The following is a 22,719-nucleotide window of genomic DNA, read 5'->3' as shown; positions in this document are numbered from 1 at the left end:
CATGTGCAACAGTGCATTGTCTAAAATATTTTTATTTAGGATAATGAAGGGAGCCTGCAGCCTGTAGGAGGAATACACACATCCACACTCACATTTTCTGGTAATCTTCTGTTCACAGCACAGAAACAACTGAGGTTAAACCCAGGACTGCAAGGCAGCTGCAGCCAACGGATATCCTGATCCCAGTTAATGATATGATGCCAAAGTGGCTCTGACACTTATGACTTCCTCAACATCTGCAGCATCACTGTCATATACAATAAATTATCATATTTTCTTTAGAATGTGAGTACATTTTATTTAAGAATTGCTTTATAAAGAATCAAAGTCAGTTTCATTGGCAATGCCAGTGCAGCAACAGCAGGTACACTGAACAGATTAACAAGAAGACATTATGTTTGCACAACTTGCTTCAAAACAAAGTATTTTGACACCACAAGTACCCAAACCTCTGATGGGATATATAATAATATTCTGAATAAGCCTGACTGGCTTTTAAATTGATTAATTTTAAAATTACACAACGTGAGCCACAAAGTCAAAACTAAGTCTTGATCCTCATTTTCCTGTGTTCATTTGCATGTTTTCTTTACATTTCCTGACATTTCATCCCTTTTCCAACCATTAGTGTTTAACTACTAAAGCTGACTGGTGCATGTTTAGTTGTTTACATGCTTGTTCTGATTCCTTTGTTTATTTGATCTTTTTAAATAACATAGGGACCACATATACTATACATTTACATATATGCATAGGCCACATGTGTCCTGCCTGGAAAAGAGGATGTCATTCACACTTGGTGACAGTTATAAGAATATTAATGTGAGAGTTACAGATCAGATATCTTGTGTTGAATATAACCAGCTGACTGTTGAGTGGAATAAGTGAGCGCACGGATACTGTATATTTGTGCTGAATACTGAATAAACCCAGTGGAGAGCAGGACAACTCTGCTGCTGATGGAGACAGTCAGGGGAGTTTCCTTGTTGACAGCACCTGACTCTCTTTCTCTCCCTCTCGCTCCCTTTCTCTCTCTCTCTCTCTCTCTCTCTCTCTCTCTCTCACACACACACACACACACGCTAAGCTAGCCTGACAGCTAGCTCGCTAGCTGCACAACAGTCATTGGTAACGTCAAAACCAAACTGCCTATCCGTTTTCTTTAGATATCCGCCATGGATTTGAATAATATCTTGTCGCAGCTTGAAACTGCCAACGAGGAGGAAATCGAGAAGCTTCTGCAGCAGTATAATCGAGAGGTGAGACGCGACTCTGCTCGTTTCTTTTTTTTTTTTACGTCAACCAAAACAAACGGCAATGCTAACGTTAGCTAGTTAGCCGAACAGCTATGCTAACTTTGAGTTAGCTAAACATATTAATGGCCAATTAAACTGATGTTAGCACTGTCATATGACATCTAGTGTTGAATCGTTAAACATGTTAGCAGCAAAACTATGAACGAGCCAAACAGGAGCTTGATACATTGTTTACAACACCCACGTAGTGCTGATGATGCTAATGCTGCCTGTATCAAACAGCACTGCTAGCAAACTTTAGCTATATGTTTGAAGTATCTTGGAGGCATTTATGTTCGTTTTCAAGAGGTTGAGACTTATTTGAGCAATGGTGTTAAGTGTTGGTTGCCAAAATAAAACCACAGCAAACATTTGTTATAAGGCATGTTTACTATTAGTGGCTCTGTGTCATCAATGAGCATCATTTCTGTTTCAGAACAGTCACACCTTCACTTTTGACCCAAAGGAAGAAGCACTGCGGAGTGTAAGTGTTGTTTATCTGAGCAGGTTGTTATTATATGACTAAGTTAGTCCTGTTTTGCTGTAATGGGAGTGTTTTTCTATCATTGCAGAAGCTGTGTCAGAGTGTGTTGTCAGTACTTGGGAGACAGGTGCAGCCCAGCTGTCAGAAGACATGTTTGGAGACTCTCCGCATCCTGTCCAGAGACAAGCGTGTCCTCGCACCTGTAGCCACCAGGGAAGGCATCTTGATCCTGGGAAGAATGGCGAGGCTGCACGCTGGAGAGGAAGGAGGTGATAACCAGACAAGCTCTCAGGAAGACACACAGTCAGAGGAGGAGGAGAGGGTGGTGGTGGAGGCGTTGAAGTGCCTATGCAATGTGGTATTCAACAGCCCTGCAGCTCAGCAGGTCAGTGTAGATGTGCAGCTGGCTCACGGCCTGTGTGCCAGCCTGCATACAGCCCGCACATGGCATCACGAGGTGGGCCTGTTCACACTGCGCCTTCTTTTCCTGCTGTCTGCCCTGCGGCCTGATGTTAGGGGGGTTTTGAGGAGAGAATGGCATGCGGTGAGACTATTGACAGAGGTCCTGGAGCACACCCTCGATGTGCGCTGGGTAGGCCCCTATGAAGCGGCCCGTCCAGATCCACAGGCCCTGCCCATGCCTGCAGAGGACAATGAGCGAGCAATGGAAGCACTCAAGGCCTTGTTCAACCTCACTCTGTCTGACGCTGGTGGTGAGGTGAGTGTGTTATGGTTATGTGTTGCAAAGGCTGTAAAGTGTGTAATGAGACAGTAGGGAGTCACATTGCACGTCACTAATTACAGTTTGTTTTATGACGCTGATATAAGTATGAATGGAGGATTTTGGAACAGATTAGGTATGTAAAGGTAAATGTTTCCTGGCTCAGTCATTTGCTCAATTATGGATTAGACTGTCCTCAGCCACAAAGATCATATAACCAATCCCCACAACAGCTGAATTATGTGAATCACTAACCATTTGTCCTGTTTACATCTTTCTGGGGAAGGCACTCAACCTCTCACTGCTAATTCACTATCAGTGACTCCTGGTAAACACATCAGCTGAATCCCCACAATGTAACTGTGACAAAATGTGGAGCAACTTGATTAAAACAAGTTAAGATAACATCTTCAACATTCAGTTTATACGCAAACTCTTAACTGCATTAATCTGTGGCTCTTAAAGGGCCAGGACAGCCATGATAGTCAATGGTGAATTCAATATCAGGTGTGTGGGGGAGACCTTATGAAACAAACGAGCCAGTCTGACGTGTAAATGGTGCACAGCCATTGTTAATGTTATTAGATATACATGTGCTTTTCCATCTACAACAGCTCAAGATGTCTACAAGGAGAATTTAAGGTTCATTTAGGAGACAGTGATTCATGAGTCTATCTACCAGCTGACACCCTTTAAAAAACTAAAATCTGCTTCATATAAATCCATTTATATGTGTGTCAGTATTAAACTGGTTTTCCAATAGTTTCAGTTAATCATGAAATAACGACTAATTGGACAGAGCAAGCACAGACTTTCTTATTTAGTTTGTGTAATAACCCTAGTCTTTCAGCCACTGTCAACAATATTCAATCCAGAATAGGCCTTTTTCACCTCATTGTCTTGTTACAGTATAAATGTGCAGGTGTCACTAATGACAGTAACAATGTGTCCCAATAAGACATGCCGGTGTGACAGTTAGGCAGCATGCACCAGGACTTTGATACTGGAAGAGCCAAATTAAACTCAGCTGTCATTTAATGTATTATTTACACCTGGGATTTTTTTCACTGTGACATGTCAAAATATCCTCTGTGAAAGAGGTGGATTTTAAGCTTACCATATTTTCCAGTATTTTCCAGTATTCAGGCTACTCATACATGACACACTCTCTCTCTCTTTCATGGGCTACAAACACAGACCAGAACTTGTATCTTCTTATTCTGTGAATCAGATTAGCTGATATTTAGAACATATGCTCAAGGGCAATATGTCAGGAATGTAATACGTTTTAGTTGTGACTGATGTAGTTTAAGTGTTCTAGCTGATTTTAGAGAATCTGAGTGAAACTTGTCAGTCTTGTCTCAGAGTGTATTTCAAACATGCTTGCCATATTTCATGCGATTTAGATTGAAAAGGAAACACAACCACAAAGGCAGCCTCTAACACCGTTTAAATCATAATGACTTCATTTAATTTTACTTCTTAGGCTCATGTATAACCCCGCTTTTCTATTTGAGGTCTTAGAAATCTAAACTTCCCTTCCTCTTTCTTTTTTGAATCCCAAGAAAAAGCTTTCACCTCAGACTGCCTCTGTGCTTTGCTCTTATTTTTCTTTAGACCGGTTGTGATGCCTCTTTAAATGTTCATGTACCTATAGTTTGCAGTTAGGCCTTTGCTTCCAGGCTTCCTGTCCTTGTAGTTTAAGTGTTTTTTTTTCCCTTACTGTTTTGGCTGTTTCTCTGAACAGTTAAAAGGTTGGCTTGGAATTAATGTTTTTGTACATCCTTGATTTGATAGGAGGATGACCACCAGTTTCGACTGATTCGCTGCCATCCTGCGTCATCTGTTGATGCTGAAGACTGAGACAGAGGTGAAAACAGAGGAAGCACACAGGTGAGAGAGCTACAGTATTGAATGTAGGCGCTCTGTACAGCATGTGAAAGGGTGCAAAACCAGCACAAAATGGCTCAGTCCGACAATGCTTCTATGTTTAGTAGCTTACTGGATGTAATTGTGCATCTTCACCTCTGTCTCTGGTGCTTGTGTGTTGAACAAGAACACTGCTGCAGAGCTGAGAGATTTGACAAACGTCAGTTGAAACTGATTTGCATAGAAAAGCACACAGATCAACAACTTACTTCCACCACTCAGCAAACTAGGTCCATGTACGGCACTGGAAAATCACCTGCTGCTGATGTGCATGTAAGCACCCACTTCGGACAAGCACCAAGTGTCCGTCGAGCTGCTGTGAGTTCGCAGCTCACTACAAATTAAGACAGATAGCTGATGGTGGCAGACTGCAGCGTCATGGGAACAAACACTTAAGGCAAAACAAAGATGTTTCTTTGGAGCTTTGTGGGGTGTTTCATCTTCTAAATGCGTTTAGCTTGTCGTAATACTGCAGCAGTATCTAATTCTCATGGTAATTTAATGCAGGAATGCCAAGAATCTTTGGCCATGGACTGAAATTTAAACAGTGTCATGTAAAGGTGATTGATGTGCCTCTTGACCTGTCAGGCTGATGGCTGACCTGGTCATGGGAGTGACTAAACTACTTAGTTATATTAATATGTTGACTTAATTAGGATTAGTCAAACTTACTCAGTAAAAATATTTACTGGCTAATGTTTAAAACAGTGGTAAAGTATAAAAATGTCAATTTCACAACTGTCAGATAATCTCAGTGGCTTGATGAATCCACCAGCAGTTAGGGAGGGAACGTTTTACTATAATTTGTCCACATGTCTAAGTATACAGAGACAAACTAACCAAGGGCGTGTTTGGCTGGGAAATCAGGAATAGTGTGGCCCAACACTCCTGCAATCTGGATTTAGATTAAAACTATTTACTACTCTGGTTTCTTGTTTTATTGAGGTATTCCCCTCTTGTTCAGCTTGTTTAAAACGCAGCAGGTATGGCTTGTGCATGGAGCACAATTACTAAAGTGGACATAAAACCTAATGTCTCTCTCTACCCCTCTCAAATATAAAACATTATTTCCCTTAAGTTGCTGTCTGGACAGAATCTGTAGATTAAACAGTGTGGACAGATGCATGTTAGAAAAGTTATTAATAAGATGCCTGTTTACACCGACGTGAGCCAGATCGCACCCTGAGGTCATCTGGCATCTCCCCATCAGCTGTTCCAAAACGTAGATTAAAAACAAGAGGTGACTGGTCCTTTGCCATCAAGGGTCTTTGACTTTGGATCAACTCTTCTCAGGCAAACTGCTCCAAAGCTTTCATCTTTTCAAAAGCTGTTGTTCCAAAGCTTTCATCTATTAATCATCCTCTTTACTACTTAAACCTCATTTTTTAGATTTTGACCTCTTCACTTTGGCAGCACCATCTCAGAAACCACTGATTTTATCCTCTCAAGTAAGGTTTGCATAATTAAAAAATACAATTTATTCATTTTTTTACTCTCAGCCATGCCGTCAACCTGCTTAACAACCTGCCTGTGTCCTGCCTGGACGTGTTAATCGACGTGCCTGTCCAGGGAGGACTTGAGAAATATGGTGGGAAAAACATGGATGCAGTCCAGGTGTTACTAGACTTCATGGAGAAGAGGATTGACAAGGTAAAGTTCATCCTCTGCAGCCAATACAGAACACACCGAAAGATTACTGATTACTCGTTCAACATACATGTTCATTTGTTGCAGATAGTGCACTTGTTGTAACTGACAGTACGAAACATAACAGAAATATTTTGAGCAAAGATACACATATTTCAAACACAGGTAGACTCACATGCAGCAAGCCTTGGTACAGAGATACAGGAAACATGAGAGACATGACAAAAGTCCCTGGCTGGGCTCTTATCTGAGTGTGTGTTGTACACCGTCTCTCATCTTCACACAGAGTCTTACTGCATATCACTCCGTTTCTCATCTGCCCACCCTGTCTTTACTTAATTTTCCTTCATATTACCCATGTGTGCGTTACTGGTGGACTTCTATCCAGTGTTGCAGCTCGAGCAGCTGGGGCAGCTTGTGAAGTGTTTGTGGTCTGTGTCACTCCAAGCAGGGCTCCAACTACAAAGAGGGACTCACTCCGGTGCTCAGCCTTCTGACTGAAGGATCCAGACACCACAGAGAGATCCGCAGATATATCAAAGCTCAGGTACAGTAGCTGCAAACAGATTTAGAGAGAGAGAGTCTGTGTTGCATTTCTGGTGCTCTGTCTGAGTTGCATCTTTAATATGGAAGGTGAGCAGCTGAGTTCATAAATTGTCCGAGTAAAGTACAGAAATCTCAACAGGACACTAACCAGACTGTAATTACATTATAGCTATATAAAAGTGTGTGACTGTATTCTGTGCTCATTATCCAGTGGCTTGGTTTAACAGCCTGGTTTATAGTGACATGAGAATAATAAAAAACACTAATCTGAACTATTGAAAATCTTTTCATTTTCAGGTACTTCCCCCACTGAAAGATGTGAAGATCAGACCAGAAATTGGCACCGCCATCAGAAACAAGCTGGTTCGCCTTATGACTCATGTTGACATGGGTGTGAAGCAGACGGCTGCAGAGTTTCTCTTCGTTCTTTGCAAAGAGAGTGGTAAGAGGGGGCGAGCAGTGGTCGGGTCACAGGACAAACAGGGATTACAGCAGATCAGATGAAAGAATAAGGGAATAGCAGCAGGAGTAATGTCTGTACTCAGTGACTCCTGCATTAGTATAACTGCAGTTTGGCTCATCATTGTTTATATGTGACGCAACACCCCTTTGTGTATTTGTGATTTCATCTTCCAGTGGACAACCTGTTGAAGTACACAGGATATGGGAACGCAGCAGGACTGCTGGTGGCTCGAGGACTTCTCGGAGGAGGGAGGGGAGAGACTCAGTACTCTGAAGATGAAGACTCAGATACAGAGGAATACAAGTCTGCCAAACCCTTGTGAGTAGTCAGCCCAGGGCTTAGAATAAAGCTCTGACAATCTTATGTTATTGTTGCATACGCATTGATAATATATGAATTCATTCACAGCTGTACATTAAGCTTGCTCTTCTGCCTGTTTCAGCATCAACCCCATCACTGGTCACGTGGAGGAACCGATGCCGAACCCAATCGAAGAGATGACAGAGGAGCAGAAGGAGTATGAAGCCCAGAAACTGGTCAATATGTTTGACAAGTTGTCAAGGTAACAATACCTCTGCAGAATCTTCATCAGCACTTAGAAGGTCATAAGATAAATGTATTGGATTATTTATATTTAAGCTAACAGGTGTTCAGGCCAAAAACAGCACTGTGCCTTCAATAACTGGAGGGGCTGTGTTGGTTAGGGCAAAAAGTTTAAGTTTTAAGTTTAATCCTGTCCAGGTTCAGATTTTTGGATCTAGAGCCACACCAACAGGTTTGACAGGTTTTTGTGATGTTTAGTACTGTATGTAAGAGGAGACAGTAGTTCTCTAGAAGAATGGCAAGAAGCAGGTTGCCATGTCTACTGTTGATGATTTGTTGGTATGTGATGACAGGGGGCATCTGTATAATGGAAAATTGAATAGAGGGATTGATTTGAAAAAAGTTTTTTCAGGTATCCTGCTAAGAAACAAACAAATGGGACAAACACAGAATTCTTTGACAAATAATCAATTACGTTTCCTTTTGCAAAATCTCGACTAACATGATTGACTTTTCTTCTCTTTGAACAACTGTTGCTTTCCCTGCTCAAATTATCATATTATTTATTGTTCCCTCTGCAAAGGGCCCTTCTACATTTATGTTGACCTTTCCTTAGCGAGCAGACGCTAACGTTAGTCAAGCACGATGCCTATACAAAAGTAACAGTGAGCTCTCTCCCTGCCAACCGATTCATCAAAGGAAGAATCTCTTGCCGTTAGCGGCAGCTTCAATTAGGCCCGGACTTCCAGCACGCTGCAGCATTCAGCCAGAGTAAATGGAAGCTGCCGGCACGCCGCTGCAGCATCATTACCACCACTCCATTAATTATCACCTAATTGGCACACAGAGTCGGCTTGTCGGTCCCGGTTCCTTTATGTGCCGCATTCAGGTTTTTAATAACACGTGTCCCGACTTTATTCTTCTCATTCTGAGGAGCCAATCATTGGCCAGACAGGGAGTGGACTGAGACAGAGGTACAGCTAGACAAAGCAATTTGGGTGGAACGTGGACGAAGAGAAGGAGAGACGCGGGTGAACAAATGCGCAGACATAAGAAAGCTGACCTCGTCATTGCCGGGCCAAAAGAGGGGGTTGAGCTGTAATGAGGCACGTGCGGCCAGAAGAGGAAGATTCCTTTCTGAGGCTGCATCCTCTTTCTTCTCCTCCACAGTGAAGGAGACGTAGTGATGACTGAGAGGTGCTTCCTCACTACACTCTCTGCTCTAAGGAGATCGGTCAAAGCCCTGCAAGAATGCGCTCCCCTAACTGCTTAACTGATCCTCCAATTAGCACATATTCTGCAGCCCCACCCACCACCACCACCACCACCCCTCACATCTGCCAGATGCCCAGGCCTCTGTCACTGATGAGTAGGAGAGGAGATGGTGGTTTTTTTTTTTCCTTCTCTAATTGGGAGAGATGGTGGTCCATGTTTTTGTTTGTTTTGTCTTGTTAGTCCTCATTGTACCTGCTGACTTTGAGCAGTGATATGAGGCTGTGGACTGCTGATGCCTCTCTACAGGTTTCATCTGTGAAATGGTATTAAATCAATGTTATGACGTTCTCAGATTGAACAACCCCACAGTTGTCCTCCATCTCCTTTTAAAGAACTTAACCTGTAGTTTTTGCAGGATCAAGTGAATTTTAATTGCAGGAATCAGCAGGAATTACATGGCCATTTGTATTTGAATCTTTCAAATGAATGATAATGGGTCCTCTTTTAATCTTTGATGATAAATCATCAGAGAGGGAGTGGTGACACACAGTGCAGGTATAATTGGATTAGGATGAAGGGGCAGCCGTGGCTTTGAGGAGATTAGTCTGAGCGCTGATCCTGTAATTAAACTGCCACAGGAGAGGAGGGGAGAAGGGAGAGAGGATGGCCAGACAGGGGCCAGTGTCCATGAAGGGGGGGAGGGGTTTGTTGAGAGAGGGTCCTCGAGTTCTGGATGTAAGAGAGTAAAGATGTACCAGTGAAAACCCTCTTTGGGACTGTCCCAACACAAAGGGTCCTGAACAGAGCTGGGTTTTGTCTACAAATTTTGTGAACTCTGAAAATACACAAGAAGACAAGTGTTTATATGTTTGCTCTGACGCAGTCCTCTTATCTAACTTATCTCCATCCATGTATCTAATGTTCTCGTCTTTGTGTCTACAGGCAGAACGTGATTCGACCCATGGGCGTCAGGCCGGATGGGACGTTAGCGCCTCTTGAAGAAACACTCTGTGATCGATCTGAGGACAACTCAGGATCAGACTCTGACTAGTGCTCTGCACATTGAGGCCACATTTTCCAGACTAAGCCCATCAGGCCTCCCATCTTAAGCTGTGTCCCATTTCAAGGGCTGAATCCTTTCTTTTGGAGGATGGTACCCATGAAGGAGGGTCTTTCAGAGGAGCAAAATGCCGAAAGAGAAAGTCTAAAAATCTACAGTCAACAGAGTGTAGCTGTCTACACAAAAAAGCCCTTACATGAGCTGGATCAGGAAATGTTTAACTGAGAGTAGCTGTCAGACAAAACATCCACATGCTGTACAAATAGCACCCTATAAATTAGTCTAGTTAAAATAATGGCAGTCATCAGTAGTAGTAGTAGTAGTGTGTTGTGTGACTTCTACCCACACAGAAACCCAAACGGTGGATTGAGGCGCCTCTTTTCAACTTGTTGAGCCCACTTTATCATTAGGAAGTAGCCCTAAATTGGCTGACCAGAGTTAACCTTACAAGTTATAATGTTAAGGGTCCTTATAACTTCTAATTACTGTCACTTTATAGTTCAGCTGACATCTACCAGACTCATGACCACTCGAATGCAAATACGCTATCAGGTAAATGTGATGTGGCCAAGTTTTGCAGTTTGTTCAAGGTGATGTGGTTTAACTTATCACATCAACAAACAATTGTCCAATGTGCAGTGGATTGTGGGATAGTGAGGGCTGAAAATTATACACTCCAGACTAGAAACTCTTCCTTCCTCAGCCTCATTCAGAGTATCCTTTGAAATGGTTCAGGTCTTGTCGGCTCGCTACGGCATACTCAGTCTAGAAATGGCACTTAAGATGATCCAGCCCTGAAATGGGACATAGCTCAACATTTCACAGGAGACTTTAGGGGCCTTGTTGCTGCCGAAAGCCATTCTTCAAAGTGGAAGTGGACTTGGATGTGCAATGCACTATAATGCATAGGAGGCCTCTGTGGTTACTGTCGCACCTTCATCATTTGTGTTACTTTCTTCCTAAGTTGAGAGGGTAGAGGTAGGTAACATAATGTTTGCTGGATCATGTGTTTCTCATGGAAAACACTGTTGTCATAGTTTGTTAAAAGTGTAATTGAATCTTAAATTATCATTCCTTCACCTGTGCTTTTCTTTTTGACTTTTTTTTTTTTTTTAAGTTTCTCTTGATTATTTTTCTGCTACATGTTTTGTCCACTGTTTGTATCTCTAGATAATTCAAGTGCACATTATACACACACATTTAAACATGAAATCATAGTATAAACTGTTAACAATGAAGTTTCTCCTCGGTTTAAAATCATGGGGCCTGTCCAGACTGGACCACAGGATTGATGTATAGTTAGAAATCAGGCAGTGCCAATGTGGATAGTTTGAACTTGCAGCTCACAGTGAATCTATATTTGGTTGTGTAATTATCATGAATGTTGCACATCAGTTAGTCGCCAAGGAAACTTTCTGGATTCAGGGCTTGTTGCTTACTGTCATGTCACTGAAAGGTGTTTTGGACAAGAAAACTTCCTCTTTTCATTTAGAATGAAGAGATGCTACAGCTTCCTGTGGTGGACAATAGTAAACAGATGAGATGTTTTCTGCCTGTTGTGGACTCTTGACAAAGAAATGTGTAAACTGAAATGATTGTTTTCTAATCTACATTACTCTTGCCAAATCTGCATGATGTTAAATCAGTTCTCAGTAACGTGATTTGTTTTCTAGATTGAAATTTTGGCTAATTTTATATAAATCCACAGGTTTAGTCTATGTATAAACAGAATATTTTTTCTTTGTGTTGGTACAATTTTTGATTAAATGTAAAAGCTGCCAGTTCTGAAGTCAGCGGCATGATGAGATACAAGTTTCAAATCAACAGATTTGGCTTCCTAATTGTAATCCTGCTTTGGATTACTGATACATTTGTTGTAAAGGAGAAAAAAAGTCTTTTAATTGCTGATTACAATCTAGAGAAAATGAAAATTGCTTTAACCAGAGAACATGTGTCACATGTTATCACAGGATTAAGCTCAGTTGTTTGATAGTGAGCGTACGTTTCACCTGACCTGTGAATACTACTGCCTCTTCACACCAAGAACAATGCAGATAATTTGGGTGACAAATTAAAGGGACAACCAACATTAAGTGTCTTAGTAAAGGTGCGAGGCCACCATGAGCTGCCACAACAGCTTCAATGCACCTTGTCATAGATCAGCAGTCTGAGGCTGCAAAGGCCATAGCATAAGAGTCACACAGTTTCCATACTTAAATCATCCAGTGGCCATTTGTTTGGGGTCTCCTCTCATTTCTTCAGGTTTTTCCCTTTAACATGCATCCGTGGATCACAGTTCTTTCTCTCACACTCCCATGTAAATGCCTTCTTTTCCCTCCACAATCATCACAGGATAAATTTAAATTGCATGTTGATCACCTTCTCTCCATCTGGAAAGACTATGTTATGAGAATCATTTTGTTCTTTTTGCACATTCTTTACATACTGTAAATAGCACCACTCTTATTTTATGTAGTGAGGTGTCCACTGAAAAGTTAATAAACTGGAGAATATGAGTTTTTGTCTTTTTTGGACCCATACATCGGAAATCATATAAAGGGCAGAAAAGGTGCAAATTACATAATACCTTTATTAAATATTGTTTAAAATACAGTGTTGTGCTGATATTAAACATTAATAGGTTGTTGCTGTTGTAGAAGAACACTTGCAAAACCATTAAAATTTTTGTTACAGGGCTCAAACATTTACTAGTGTTCTGGATGGAGGCACTCCCCCGTAATAACTCCATAAGTGCTTTAAATATGGTTGTTGAAGTTGATAAACCTTTTGATTTGTACATATGAACACAGAATAAACATCAAACGCTCTGATGAAGAGGTAAGATTATAAAATAACCTGGACAGAAATGCGTGGACAGTTAACGGGAGAGCAGTCTTAGTGTGAACTGAGGAAACTTGTCTCAGACCTTTCCAGTGTTGTCCTCAATGAAACACACAGCGTCAGTGACTCAGGTTGGATGATGCAGAGCTCTTGCTGTCCGTCTCTGAGTCCGTCTCCTCGCTGCCACTGCTGGCTGCTCTTTGACCTCCTGGTCTGGACCTGGATGTTTCCATCCCCCCTGGAGGCTCTGATGTACCTCTGCCCTGGAAAGGCACCTGTCCACTGTTTATCAGTGTAGGGATGCTCTGCAGAGAGAAATTATTTTTACAGTCAGCAGGAGTGTTTTTAAGAACAGAGGCCAGAGATACTTAAGTTGCATGAGTATGTGGGACTGGCTTGGGTTTGATCACTAGAACCTTTTCTTTCCTTTTCTTTAAAAAAGAACCTTAACAGAGACTTAAATAACCTGCAAGAAGCCTAGTGCTTAAGACAGAACTCACCACTGTTTCCTGACTCCTCATCAGCTCTTCGATCTCGTTGTTCCAGCCGAGCATTTCAGCAAACCTCCGGACTGTATCCTCCAGGTCGCCCAGCTCCATGTGGTCTCCTCTCCGCAGTGGGACCTTCTCAAAGGAACCCACAGCGTGTCGGTTCAGGAGCAGACGTGGCACCGTGGAGCGCACCGTGTTCACCAGGCTGGCAAATGGCTCAATCTGAAAGAATGAGTTTTTTGTTCAGATGATAACTGAGCTAAACATTTACCTTCTCAAAAAACAATGAAAGAGTAATGAGGACAGATACTGAAAAATGTTGGTGTTCACCTGCAGAGATGTGCCCATAATGATTAGCAGGTCTGCTTTGGGGAAGTCTTTCGTGTGGAGGAAATACTTCTGAGGAAGGTCCTCTCCAAAAAACACAACATCAGGTTTGACTGTAGCAGCACAGAATGTGCATATGGGAACTTTGTCATTCATAATAGCGCACTGCGAAATAAACAAATACAGGAAATATGACTCTTGCTCTAAATGCAGGGAATTACTGAGTTATGTTTGGTTTTAGATCACAGAGGCAGACATACCTTAGCCTCCTCAGCAGGGTACGGAGTGTAGCACAAGTGGCAGGAAGCTGTGGCAAAACTACCGTGAGCTTCCACAAGTTTGTCGTCTGGGATGCCACATACTGTGAAGAAAATTAGCAAGTATTACAACGAACATTAAGAGCAACAAAGGTCATCTATTGAAGAACTGACAGTATGCATTTGGACTACATGTTATTGTGTATGTTTGGATGTTCTCACTCACATTTCTCCAGTCCATCAATGTTCTGTGTGTACATTCGGAGCAGCAGGCCTTTGTGATGAAGCATTCGGATGAAGTAGTGTATGTAGTTGGGTCGGTGGCTGCCAGGATACAGAGCTTTGGCCAGGGAGAAGAAAGGCTGTGGGTCGTTGGAGAAGTAGTCGATGTTGAAAATGGCCTCTGGGTAAGGGATGTTGTACTTCTCCAAGTTGGCATAAAGACCAGTTCCTGGAGTTCTGAAAAAAGGGAAGAGAGACATTTTTACATGTTCATTTCTCATTAAAGCTCACCCAGTCTGTCTCTATAACCACTGAACAGATTTACACTGAAGCACAGTGCAAATAATGGTAGAGAGAAGGATAAAGATGAGGGTTTAGAAAGAACAAACTCAAAGACACCAACCTAAAGTCCGGGATGCCGCTGGCTGTGCTGATTCCTGCTCCAGCCACCACCACCACGTTCTTACAGCGGCCGAGCTTCACCAGTCGAGCCACAGAGGCGAGGCCACCCCGGGATGATGACTTGGTAGCAGACAGGCTGCCCTGAGCAGATCTGGACCCAGAGGACTGACTGTCCTGCACAGGGTCACTGCTATATTTGGACATCTTTCCCTTACTGGAAAGCAGGAAAAGACAAATATGGAACTATCACCAACATAATAACACAACAAAAATACTTAATATCTTTTTAAATTGTCAGGGTTTATCCGATCTAAATATTCAGATAGCAAAAGAGATGTGAGAGGGTGCGTAAATGACAGGGCCAGGGCCACGCAACTCAAGATACTCATTTTCTCTGAGAGTTTTACAGAGTTTTAATTTGTGTGTGTACATTTGTGTTCCTCAGAGGAAGAATCTTCTGACCTCTAGGCCACTATCAGATCAAAATGTTAGCATTAGCATCTAGCTCCAATACAGCCTCACAAGGCAGCTGGCAAGGCTTTAGACACATGGGTTTGTTTTGAATTGGATTACAAATGTGAATCCAGACCTAGCTAGCTGCTGCACACTTACACACTTTAACATACTGACTGAACTACAGTATACAGGACACCAGAAAATTTGTCCACTTCAACCAGGGGTTGTGTAGTTTAAATGACTGTTTCATGTATATACAAATGTATGTACATATGGGCATTTAAGTATATGTAGTGGTCATTTTCCTACTTACTAATGCATGTTTTCTTTTATTATATTCCATCTTCACTGATCTTGACAACACAGTGTTTTTCCCATGACTTCTCTCGATTGCTGAGAGCTGTAATATTCCCTTCCTTTCTCCTTTTTAATATTCATACAGTGTAAAGTCACTGTTGTGTGGCCTCACCTGGAGGGTATAAACATCCTGTCCGCTCACACTCATTTGGCTGAGGTCCTGGGCCAAAGCCGAGTCGGCCTGCTTCTTTCGTTGTTTTCCATACGGGCCTGGCCCAGAGTCCAGAGACTCAGCGGGGTCAGGGTGCCTGGCCTGGGAGCTGGAGCTGCGGGTTATCCTGGTGACCGGAGGTTGGGGGGCTTTTTTATTCCAGCTGGACCTGGACCTGTTCATTCCAACACCTGTTGACAGCAAGAAAGAAAAAAATGAATTGATTCAGCCTAAATGAAACATCAATCATTGTTTATGAGCTGTAATGTTGAAACGAGATTTATCCAAATGACATTTTAATTTTCCCAAACATGTTTTTTTCAATTCACTTTCTTTTTGGTTTGATTTTCTTTGAATGCACTAATGAGATATTGACTTGTTTCCAGTGATGTGTTTTTTTCCCTCCGTCTTCTGTGTCCCATATTTAAAAAGTTGTTACACTGAAATCATCACAGCATCCTTTCCTGCTCACTCCCTTTGCACGGAGAGAAGCTGAAATGTTTATAAAACTGTCAAACTGTTGAACAAAAGGTAACGGCTGCAATATATTTAGTAACCCCCCCAAGCAGCTATGCTAATACAGTCCACAGCTGTGGCAGCTTTACTGTTCAGGGAAAGCGGAGGGTCAAGCTGTGGGGTGTGGAGGGGGGTGGGGGGGTGAGAGTTAAAAAGAGGGGTGGCAGAGGTGAAAAAGAACCTTAGATTGACTGTGTGTCAACAAACCCAGCTGGGAGAGAAAAGAGGATGCCCCCTAACGGCCCCCTCAAACTGAGGGAAAGGTGGGGGTGGAGGGAGCAGAGATAAATGATATGGAGGCGGGATTCAATAAAGAGGGAACAGAGGAGTAGAAGAAGAAGAGGAGAGAGAGGAGGAGGTGGAGGAGGGGGCTTCTTTCCAAAGCTATTCTAGGCCTTCAAACAACTTCCATGAGGAATGAGTGTGAGTGATCAGGGAGAGGCAGAGGACAAGGAAACAAAAGAGCTACAACCCATAAAACACGACTGCCTCAGAGGGCAGCGGGGAGATAAGATGAGCTCTTCTCCAGCACCTTATCGCCCTCCGGAGGGGGGAGATGGGAGAGGAGAGGAGGGGTCACTGGAGGTTTACAAAGCAGCAGCATGGCCAGAAAATAACATATGAATGCTTGTCTTTAATTGCTACATTACAATTTAAAGAAAATTAGTGATAAACAAACTTAAAACTGATATTAATGTTGGCTCTAAAAAGTTTTGCAGAAAACCCATTGAGCTATCTAAAAATGTCACACTCTCCAAATTACTTTCATTTTAGGCACTCAATATTCTTTCACTTTGCCTTCTTAAAAAAGGCAGAAGCCCCCCCATCACTACTGTTTTTTTTCTTCTGCACATCCTAAAGAACTATTAAAAACAGCAGGAGGTTGAGGGTCTCAGCTTTTGTCTGGGCTCCTCTCAAAAAGACACTGCTGAGTACAGGCAATAAATCACCAGCCCAGTTATTAAGGTCACACACAGATGGTGCAGTGCAGCAGCAGTAGACCCAACACATCTACATGATCAGGCCACTCTCTAACACTGCAGTCGCATTTGGGAAAACATACATTGGCCGAATTCCTTCTTGGAAATTATGAAATTAAATTAAACTTGACTCATGGGAAAAATGTTAACTTGAACATGGGAGCTCATCTACAGAAAACCAAAAGTCAATGTGGCCGGAGAAATCTGTGTCAAGGTGAAGACAGCGGCAGGTTACAACCAGTCAAAACAGCAGCAAAGGTCAAAGTTTACTGAATGGAAAAAAATCTTAAGCAAGGTAAGGTGCATGCGCAGGCGCACAAGTGATGTGCTATGAGATCAAATCAAATTTCCCTTCAGTGTTTTAAATGTCCACGTTTTATCTGATAAAGGCCTAATTGTGCCACAAATGCTGTTATTATTCTTTAATGACAAATAAATCCCTGTATAAATGACAAAAGGCTTAAATAGGATTTGAGAGCCTCACCCCCTCCTCCCTCCTCTTTCTTGGCTTTTCACTCTACTTGTTCTCGCGACTCTCCCCAGTCAAAAAGCTGAACCCAGTGTGTCCCAGTACCAGACCACCAGGAGTGTAGCTGCTCATATGAGGGTTACAGTCACTGAATTAGGACAGTCTTACAACACTTGGCACACCGTGGTTCTTACCATTACTCCCACACACACCCTAAAAAAAAAAAAAAAAAAAAAAAAAAAAAAAAATACATTTACAAAAGTAATCCTTTTATAACTTCAGAGGCTAGGACCCAGCAGCAGGTAAAAAGTTTGTGTCAAATAAACAAAAATGAATAAAAACATGAAACATTGCCTCAACATCTACTGCTCACTGATAAAACAGAAGTTCTTGTCTGAAACACTACATCAATGTGAGATTCAAAGATCATCTAAAGATAATAAACTTTATCTAGTGAATATGAAGACACACACACAGGAGAACGACCCAACAATAAATGGAAAGAACAGAAGTTTAAATGCTAAAAACCACAACAACATCTTTTATCCCCATTTCATTTAGCTATGTAAAGACCTTGCACACCCACACAGGTGTTTCCAGTCACACTGATTAGACCTCCAGTCAGGCTTAGGGAGGGCAAAGCTACAGTCTGCTGGCAAATAACACCAAACTATATGGGCTATGGTCACAGGAGCAAAAGCACAAGTGTAGTTAATAACACTGCATTCCCCTGGATCACTAGAACAACTGACCGGGACACGATACAGACCATAACAGTGCTGAACCACTGTTAATGTTACCAAACACACCTTTGCTAGACGAAATGTTTGCTGTAAAAAAAGCTCCATTAAAAACAGTCTGCACACACCCACACAGTTGTGAGAGGAGGTCTAAACATGCAACAGAAGTGAAAACTCAGTGTAGAGGGTAATGACAACAAAGACTGTTTTTTCCAGCATACAGGCTGTTTTTCATGCTTTACTAAAAACAACTGCAATACTGTAACAAAGATTATCTTCCCTTACCCAAACAGTAAAAAATGGCCATCACAATTTCCCAGTGCCTTAAAGTGTCGTTTTCAAATCCCTTACTTTCTCTGACCAACAGTCCAAAACCAATGATATTCAATTTTCGATCAAATAAAAAAAGAGAAAAGGCAACAAATCCTCACATTTAAGAAGATGAAACCAAAAATGTTTGACAGTTTTGCTTATATACAATACAACACAAACAGCAACTATCATCATCTCAACAATATATCAACAGGTCTGCTTATAAGGAATTAAACTAGCTAAGGCAAGTCTGGTAAGTTTATCTTTATTTTTTTCCTGTATTGTACAATGGTCAAGTTAAATCAGTTGTAACTGAGTTTGTATTCTTCATAATGATGTTCCTGATAATATAGTGTACTAATAAACTGCCTTTTGTCTATAATTAGCAGTGGCAATTTTTTTTTTTTGTTTTGTTTTTTTTGTGTCCAGTATAAATCTTTTGCCTGAGTGGAAAAAAAAGGTAACAAATCCAAAAACAGATCCTCATTGACTGTGAACAACATGTACCTGGTGAGTAACATGTCAGCTGTGTCTTAAAGGAGATTTGGTTAAGTTTAATGAGGGGCTTTTCCCCTGCAGCCCCACCATTTAACCCTCCACTTACAGCAGAATTGAGGACAGCCAACTTTGATCTCTGCAGCACCCCCACCCCCCAAAAAAAGCAGGGACGGCACCAGGCAGCCCGGTCACCATGGAAACCTCTTCATTACTTAGTTGGAGAGGCAACAGCTCTATGTTCTCCTTCCCCACCTGCTCACTAATGACATATCACTCTGTGTAGCATCTTTGTTGGACCCTCAATTGACACAAAGCAGCGAGTCCTAATTTGTGTTAGTATATTGTTTGCTCACACAGAGCTGAAGGTGGGTGGTGGAGAGCTAATTTTGTCCGGTGGGTCGATGACTAACTAATGACTCTTGTCCTGTTACTCCTCTGAGGAAGCACCAGCCCTAAATTAAACACCAATCAACCAATAATGGGATGTGATGTTATTTGTACGTACATGCAGATTGTTTTTAGACGACAGGATCTGAAAGTAATCACTGTGCTTTTACGTCATCCTGCAACAAGCCATCATTATCATCATAGCTTATATATTAATCTGCCAATTAATGGGGTAAGTATTTAGTCTCTGTGATGTTAGAAAACAATGAAAATGCTCATACTAAGGTGATTTTTTTATTTGAAATCTCAGTTTTAAACCCATTAATATTTGATTGAATACATTGGTACGTATTTTAATGATAGGGAAAAAGCAGCTGGAAAGAAGTTATCAATTGTTTAAATGATTAAATGTTTCAGCACTAAAGCAGTCACGACGGTCAGTCATAGACCTTTGTAGTTTTTACCTTTAAGTTATAATAAAAATAACAGTAACTCAGCCTGTTAGCAAAGTCTGTTGCTGAGGACACTTTGCATCAAACTATGTGTGACCAAATCCTGATTTTAGAAAAGAAAAGAATCACTTTTGAACTTGCAACACTTTCCCCTTCCTGTACAACTGCTGAGTGAATTCAGACGCTCAGATAAAATAAGTTGACAAATTCTTTGCATCCAGTCTCAGATTTTGCAGCAGTTACTAGCAGTGAGGCTACACTGCCACCTGCTGGAGCTCACATCTCATTACATATGATGAAAAACAGTCCATTTTGAAAAACCATCAACGCAACATACACTGTGCTAACTGTTAGCAGCTTCTCCATGAGGGTTTACTGGTTCACAAAGAGCCACAAAGTTTGATTTCCACTCACTGTTAACCCTGTTAAATCAGTCAGTTCACAGCCATTTGTCTTGGTGACACAGAGATAACATGTGGCACAAGCACAAAATGGAGCTGCTTCAGTTACATGATGGTAAGCAGATTATATACCTTGTGTAGCTGAAAGTGATTTGATTACTCGATCAGCAAAAGTTAAACATAATTCTGATAAATGTCTTAGAAATTTTGGTTTGCTCTGTTTTATATCATTACAAAATGAATAGTATATCTTGTGTTGTTTTGGATGCTTATTAAACTGACAAGTCTTGTGGTGGACATCTTTTTTAAAAACGTTTTATACAGTGATTTTACAATTTTTATGCATGTGTAACATGAATGTACAAGCATTACTGGATTCAGTTATATAAAAAATCCCCTCCAGACGTGTTGAGAAATAAAAAATACTCTTAGAATAATAGTTGGTGTTTAACAGCTGGACACAAGATGTCTCTGACTTCACTAAAAAAAGTCCAGTCTCAGTGTGTGTGTGTGTGTGTGTGTGTGTGCATTGCAGGTTTCCACATCACACAGGTGCAAGTTTCACTTTGGACCACGACTGCTGATACCTTATAGATACATAGATACATTACAAGCAGAGTATTTAAGGTGAGCACAGAGAAGCAGATGTGGTAGCTGCACAGACGTCACTCTGCAAAGTGAAGCTCAAACATGTTTAGGAACAATAGGACCAAAAGCAGATTTTGGAAAGGAGGCTTTAAACTTAGGGGATACATAACTGTTTTTCATTAGAGAGAAACAGCCTTTTTATTCTCAGACTGAGCAGTGTCACATGAAGTAAACAAAACATTCAAAAAGTGAACTGCCTGAGGACAGTCTAGAAACTTAGGCTTTTATCTCTCTAAAAAAAAGCACAGGGACTCATTACATACTCAGCTGCTCTTAATCACACTAATGTGGTCGTGATTACGGAGTGAAATTAATATATATATATATATATATATATATATATATATATATATATATATATATATATATATACATCCTTTTTTCCTTGAAACATGTTTATGGGCTAATTCAGCTCCACTCTGCAGGAAATCAATGACTCTGTTTTTTTCAATCCTGTGCTAATAACAAATAATACAATCACCGTTATAAAAAGGATATCATTAACATCATTGTTTTTAGCTACCTGTCTTTGCAGAAGGCGGAACTTGTGGAGGATGAAAAGACGACGGCAGACTGCTGCAAACTGCTGGGCCACTTGGGATGTTTCACAACTCGCTGAGCCTCTTTAACATCAAACTCCTGAGTTTGTGAGTCCACCAGCCGATGCAGTCAGGTCAACAACATCTGGGTCATTTGTAGTAAAGACGTTTCCCTCTTCTCTAGCACAGGCTCTTTATCTGAACGCAGCCCGGAGAGTAAGTTTTACAGGACAGAGCTGTCACTCCGCCGCTGTTTCCGGGTACTAAATAATTCATTACGAATACGGGCGGGAAACAGAGCCGGAGTCACGTGGTACTAGGAGTTTCCGGTTTCCAGCTTCAAATTAAACTGGGAGGCAAGTGGGAACTGTGGATGTCATAGTCAGTTACCAGTTAATCAGTCACATAAAACAGTCCTGCAGTAAATGTTAGCTTCATTAAGGTTGTAATAATAACATATCTAGACTGTAGATATTTTGTTACTGTGGATTTATACCTGAAAACAAACAGTCTCGCTGGTACTCACTTTTCATTTTTGCATTTCAAATTTGAGTCTTAACAGTATTTTTAGACAGGTGACCTGTGCAGGTGCAGATCCCACCCTGCCTCTGACCCGCTGTGAGCTCAGATAGAGCTCACTCAAAGCCCTGTACAAGATAAATATGTGAAGATAACAAATGGGTGGATAAATGCATAGATAGATGTCTTAATAGTTAAAATGTTTTGCAAATGTTTATATTGGTTATCATAGTTGTATCTGGAGTGGAGATTAACTTAGGCTTTCTTCTACATTCATGCACAAATGAGTCCATAATGGGAGCTCTTTTATTAATGGAATGAACACATGTTCACAAAGGTCTCCTCTATAAAACAGATAGGCATGAAGGCCCTAATCATTTCACTTTATCATGTTATTTACATATCCCCAAACTAATTTGAAAATAATCGTATCACAACAAACTAGCTGGCAAAAATGTGGCCTCCAGGATGGGGTCCTGAGGTCATGGAGCAGTTCTCTGCTTTGCCTGGTTGGTGATCAAGCATTGATGCATTTTTACTCTTTCCAGTGATAAAATACATTCAAAATCAAATTTGATTTGATTTAGGATCTAAAATAAGGACTTCCACCACTGTCAGTCTGAGTGGAGGAGGTAGTGTTGTGATATTCCCATCAGTGTGAGTGTCCCCTCCCTGCAAAAGTTATACTCAGCGGCTCTGCACAAATGAATTTTAAAATATTTTTTAAAGTAATTTAAAAATACATTTTTTTGCACAGTTGTGATAGAGTGAACTGCAAATACTGCACAACCCTGATAGCTATTATCACACACAAACACACAATACTAACTTGTGTTTGCATGACGTGTGTT

The 22,719-nt window shown here is 41.3% G+C and overlaps 2 protein-coding genes across 2 annotated transcripts; one reads left to right on the top strand and one right to left on the bottom strand.

The window, feature by feature from the left end:
* The first annotated feature begins 1,044 nt into the window (after positions 1–1,044).
* Positions 1,045–12,419, top strand: ric8b (RIC8 guanine nucleotide exchange factor B). Its single transcript, XM_018664101.2, is given in 11 exon segments — positions 1,045–1,259; positions 1,732–1,779; positions 1,868–2,497; positions 4,298–4,324; positions 4,326–4,393; positions 5,929–6,079; positions 6,528–6,623; positions 6,920–7,064; positions 7,259–7,403; positions 7,528–7,647; positions 9,786–12,419. Coding segments are annotated over 11 exon segments (1,623 nt in total). The 5' UTR covers positions 1,045–1,175; the 3' UTR covers positions 9,895–12,419.
* si:dkey-103i16.6 (SIRT1 domain-containing protein) lies at positions 10,990–22,636 on the bottom strand. Its single transcript, XM_051073448.1, has 8 exons — positions 21,334–22,636; positions 15,364–15,598; positions 14,445–14,657; positions 14,046–14,278; positions 13,823–13,923; positions 13,566–13,727; positions 13,245–13,457; positions 10,990–13,049 (listed from the first exon to the last, which is right to left on the bottom strand). The coding sequence occupies exons 2-8, from the start codon at positions 15,588–15,590 to the stop codon at positions 12,864–12,866; spliced, it is 1,335 nt and encodes a 444-aa protein (XP_050929405.1). The 5' UTR covers positions 15,591–15,598; positions 21,334–22,636; the 3' UTR covers positions 10,990–12,863.
* Positions 22,637–22,719: the final 83 nt, after the last annotated feature.

The sequence above is a fragment of the Lates calcarifer genome, linkage group LG10, assembly GCF_001640805.2.
Source record: "Lates calcarifer isolate ASB-BC8 linkage group LG10, TLL_Latcal_v3, whole genome shotgun sequence".
Lineage (NCBI taxonomy): Eukaryota > Metazoa > Chordata > Actinopteri > Centropomidae > Lates > Lates calcarifer.
This window is presented reverse-complemented; position numbering and strand designations above follow the sequence as displayed.

Excerpts from the sequence above, each read along its gene's own strand:
- si:dkey-103i16.6 (XM_051073448.1), bottom strand. The coding sequence starts at position 15,590 with ATGAACAGGTCCAGGTCCAGCTGGAATAAAAAAGCCCCCCAACCTCCG. Across the intron at positions 14,658-15,363 it reads GTTTATACCCTCCAGGTGAG|TAAGGGAAAGATGTCCAAAT; the intron begins GCCACACAACAG and ends CCTGCTTTCCAG. Across the intron at positions 14,279-14,444 it reads AGCGGCATCCCGGACTTTAG|AACTCCAGGAACTGGTCTTT; the intron begins GTTGGTGTCTTT and ends CCCTTTTTTCAG.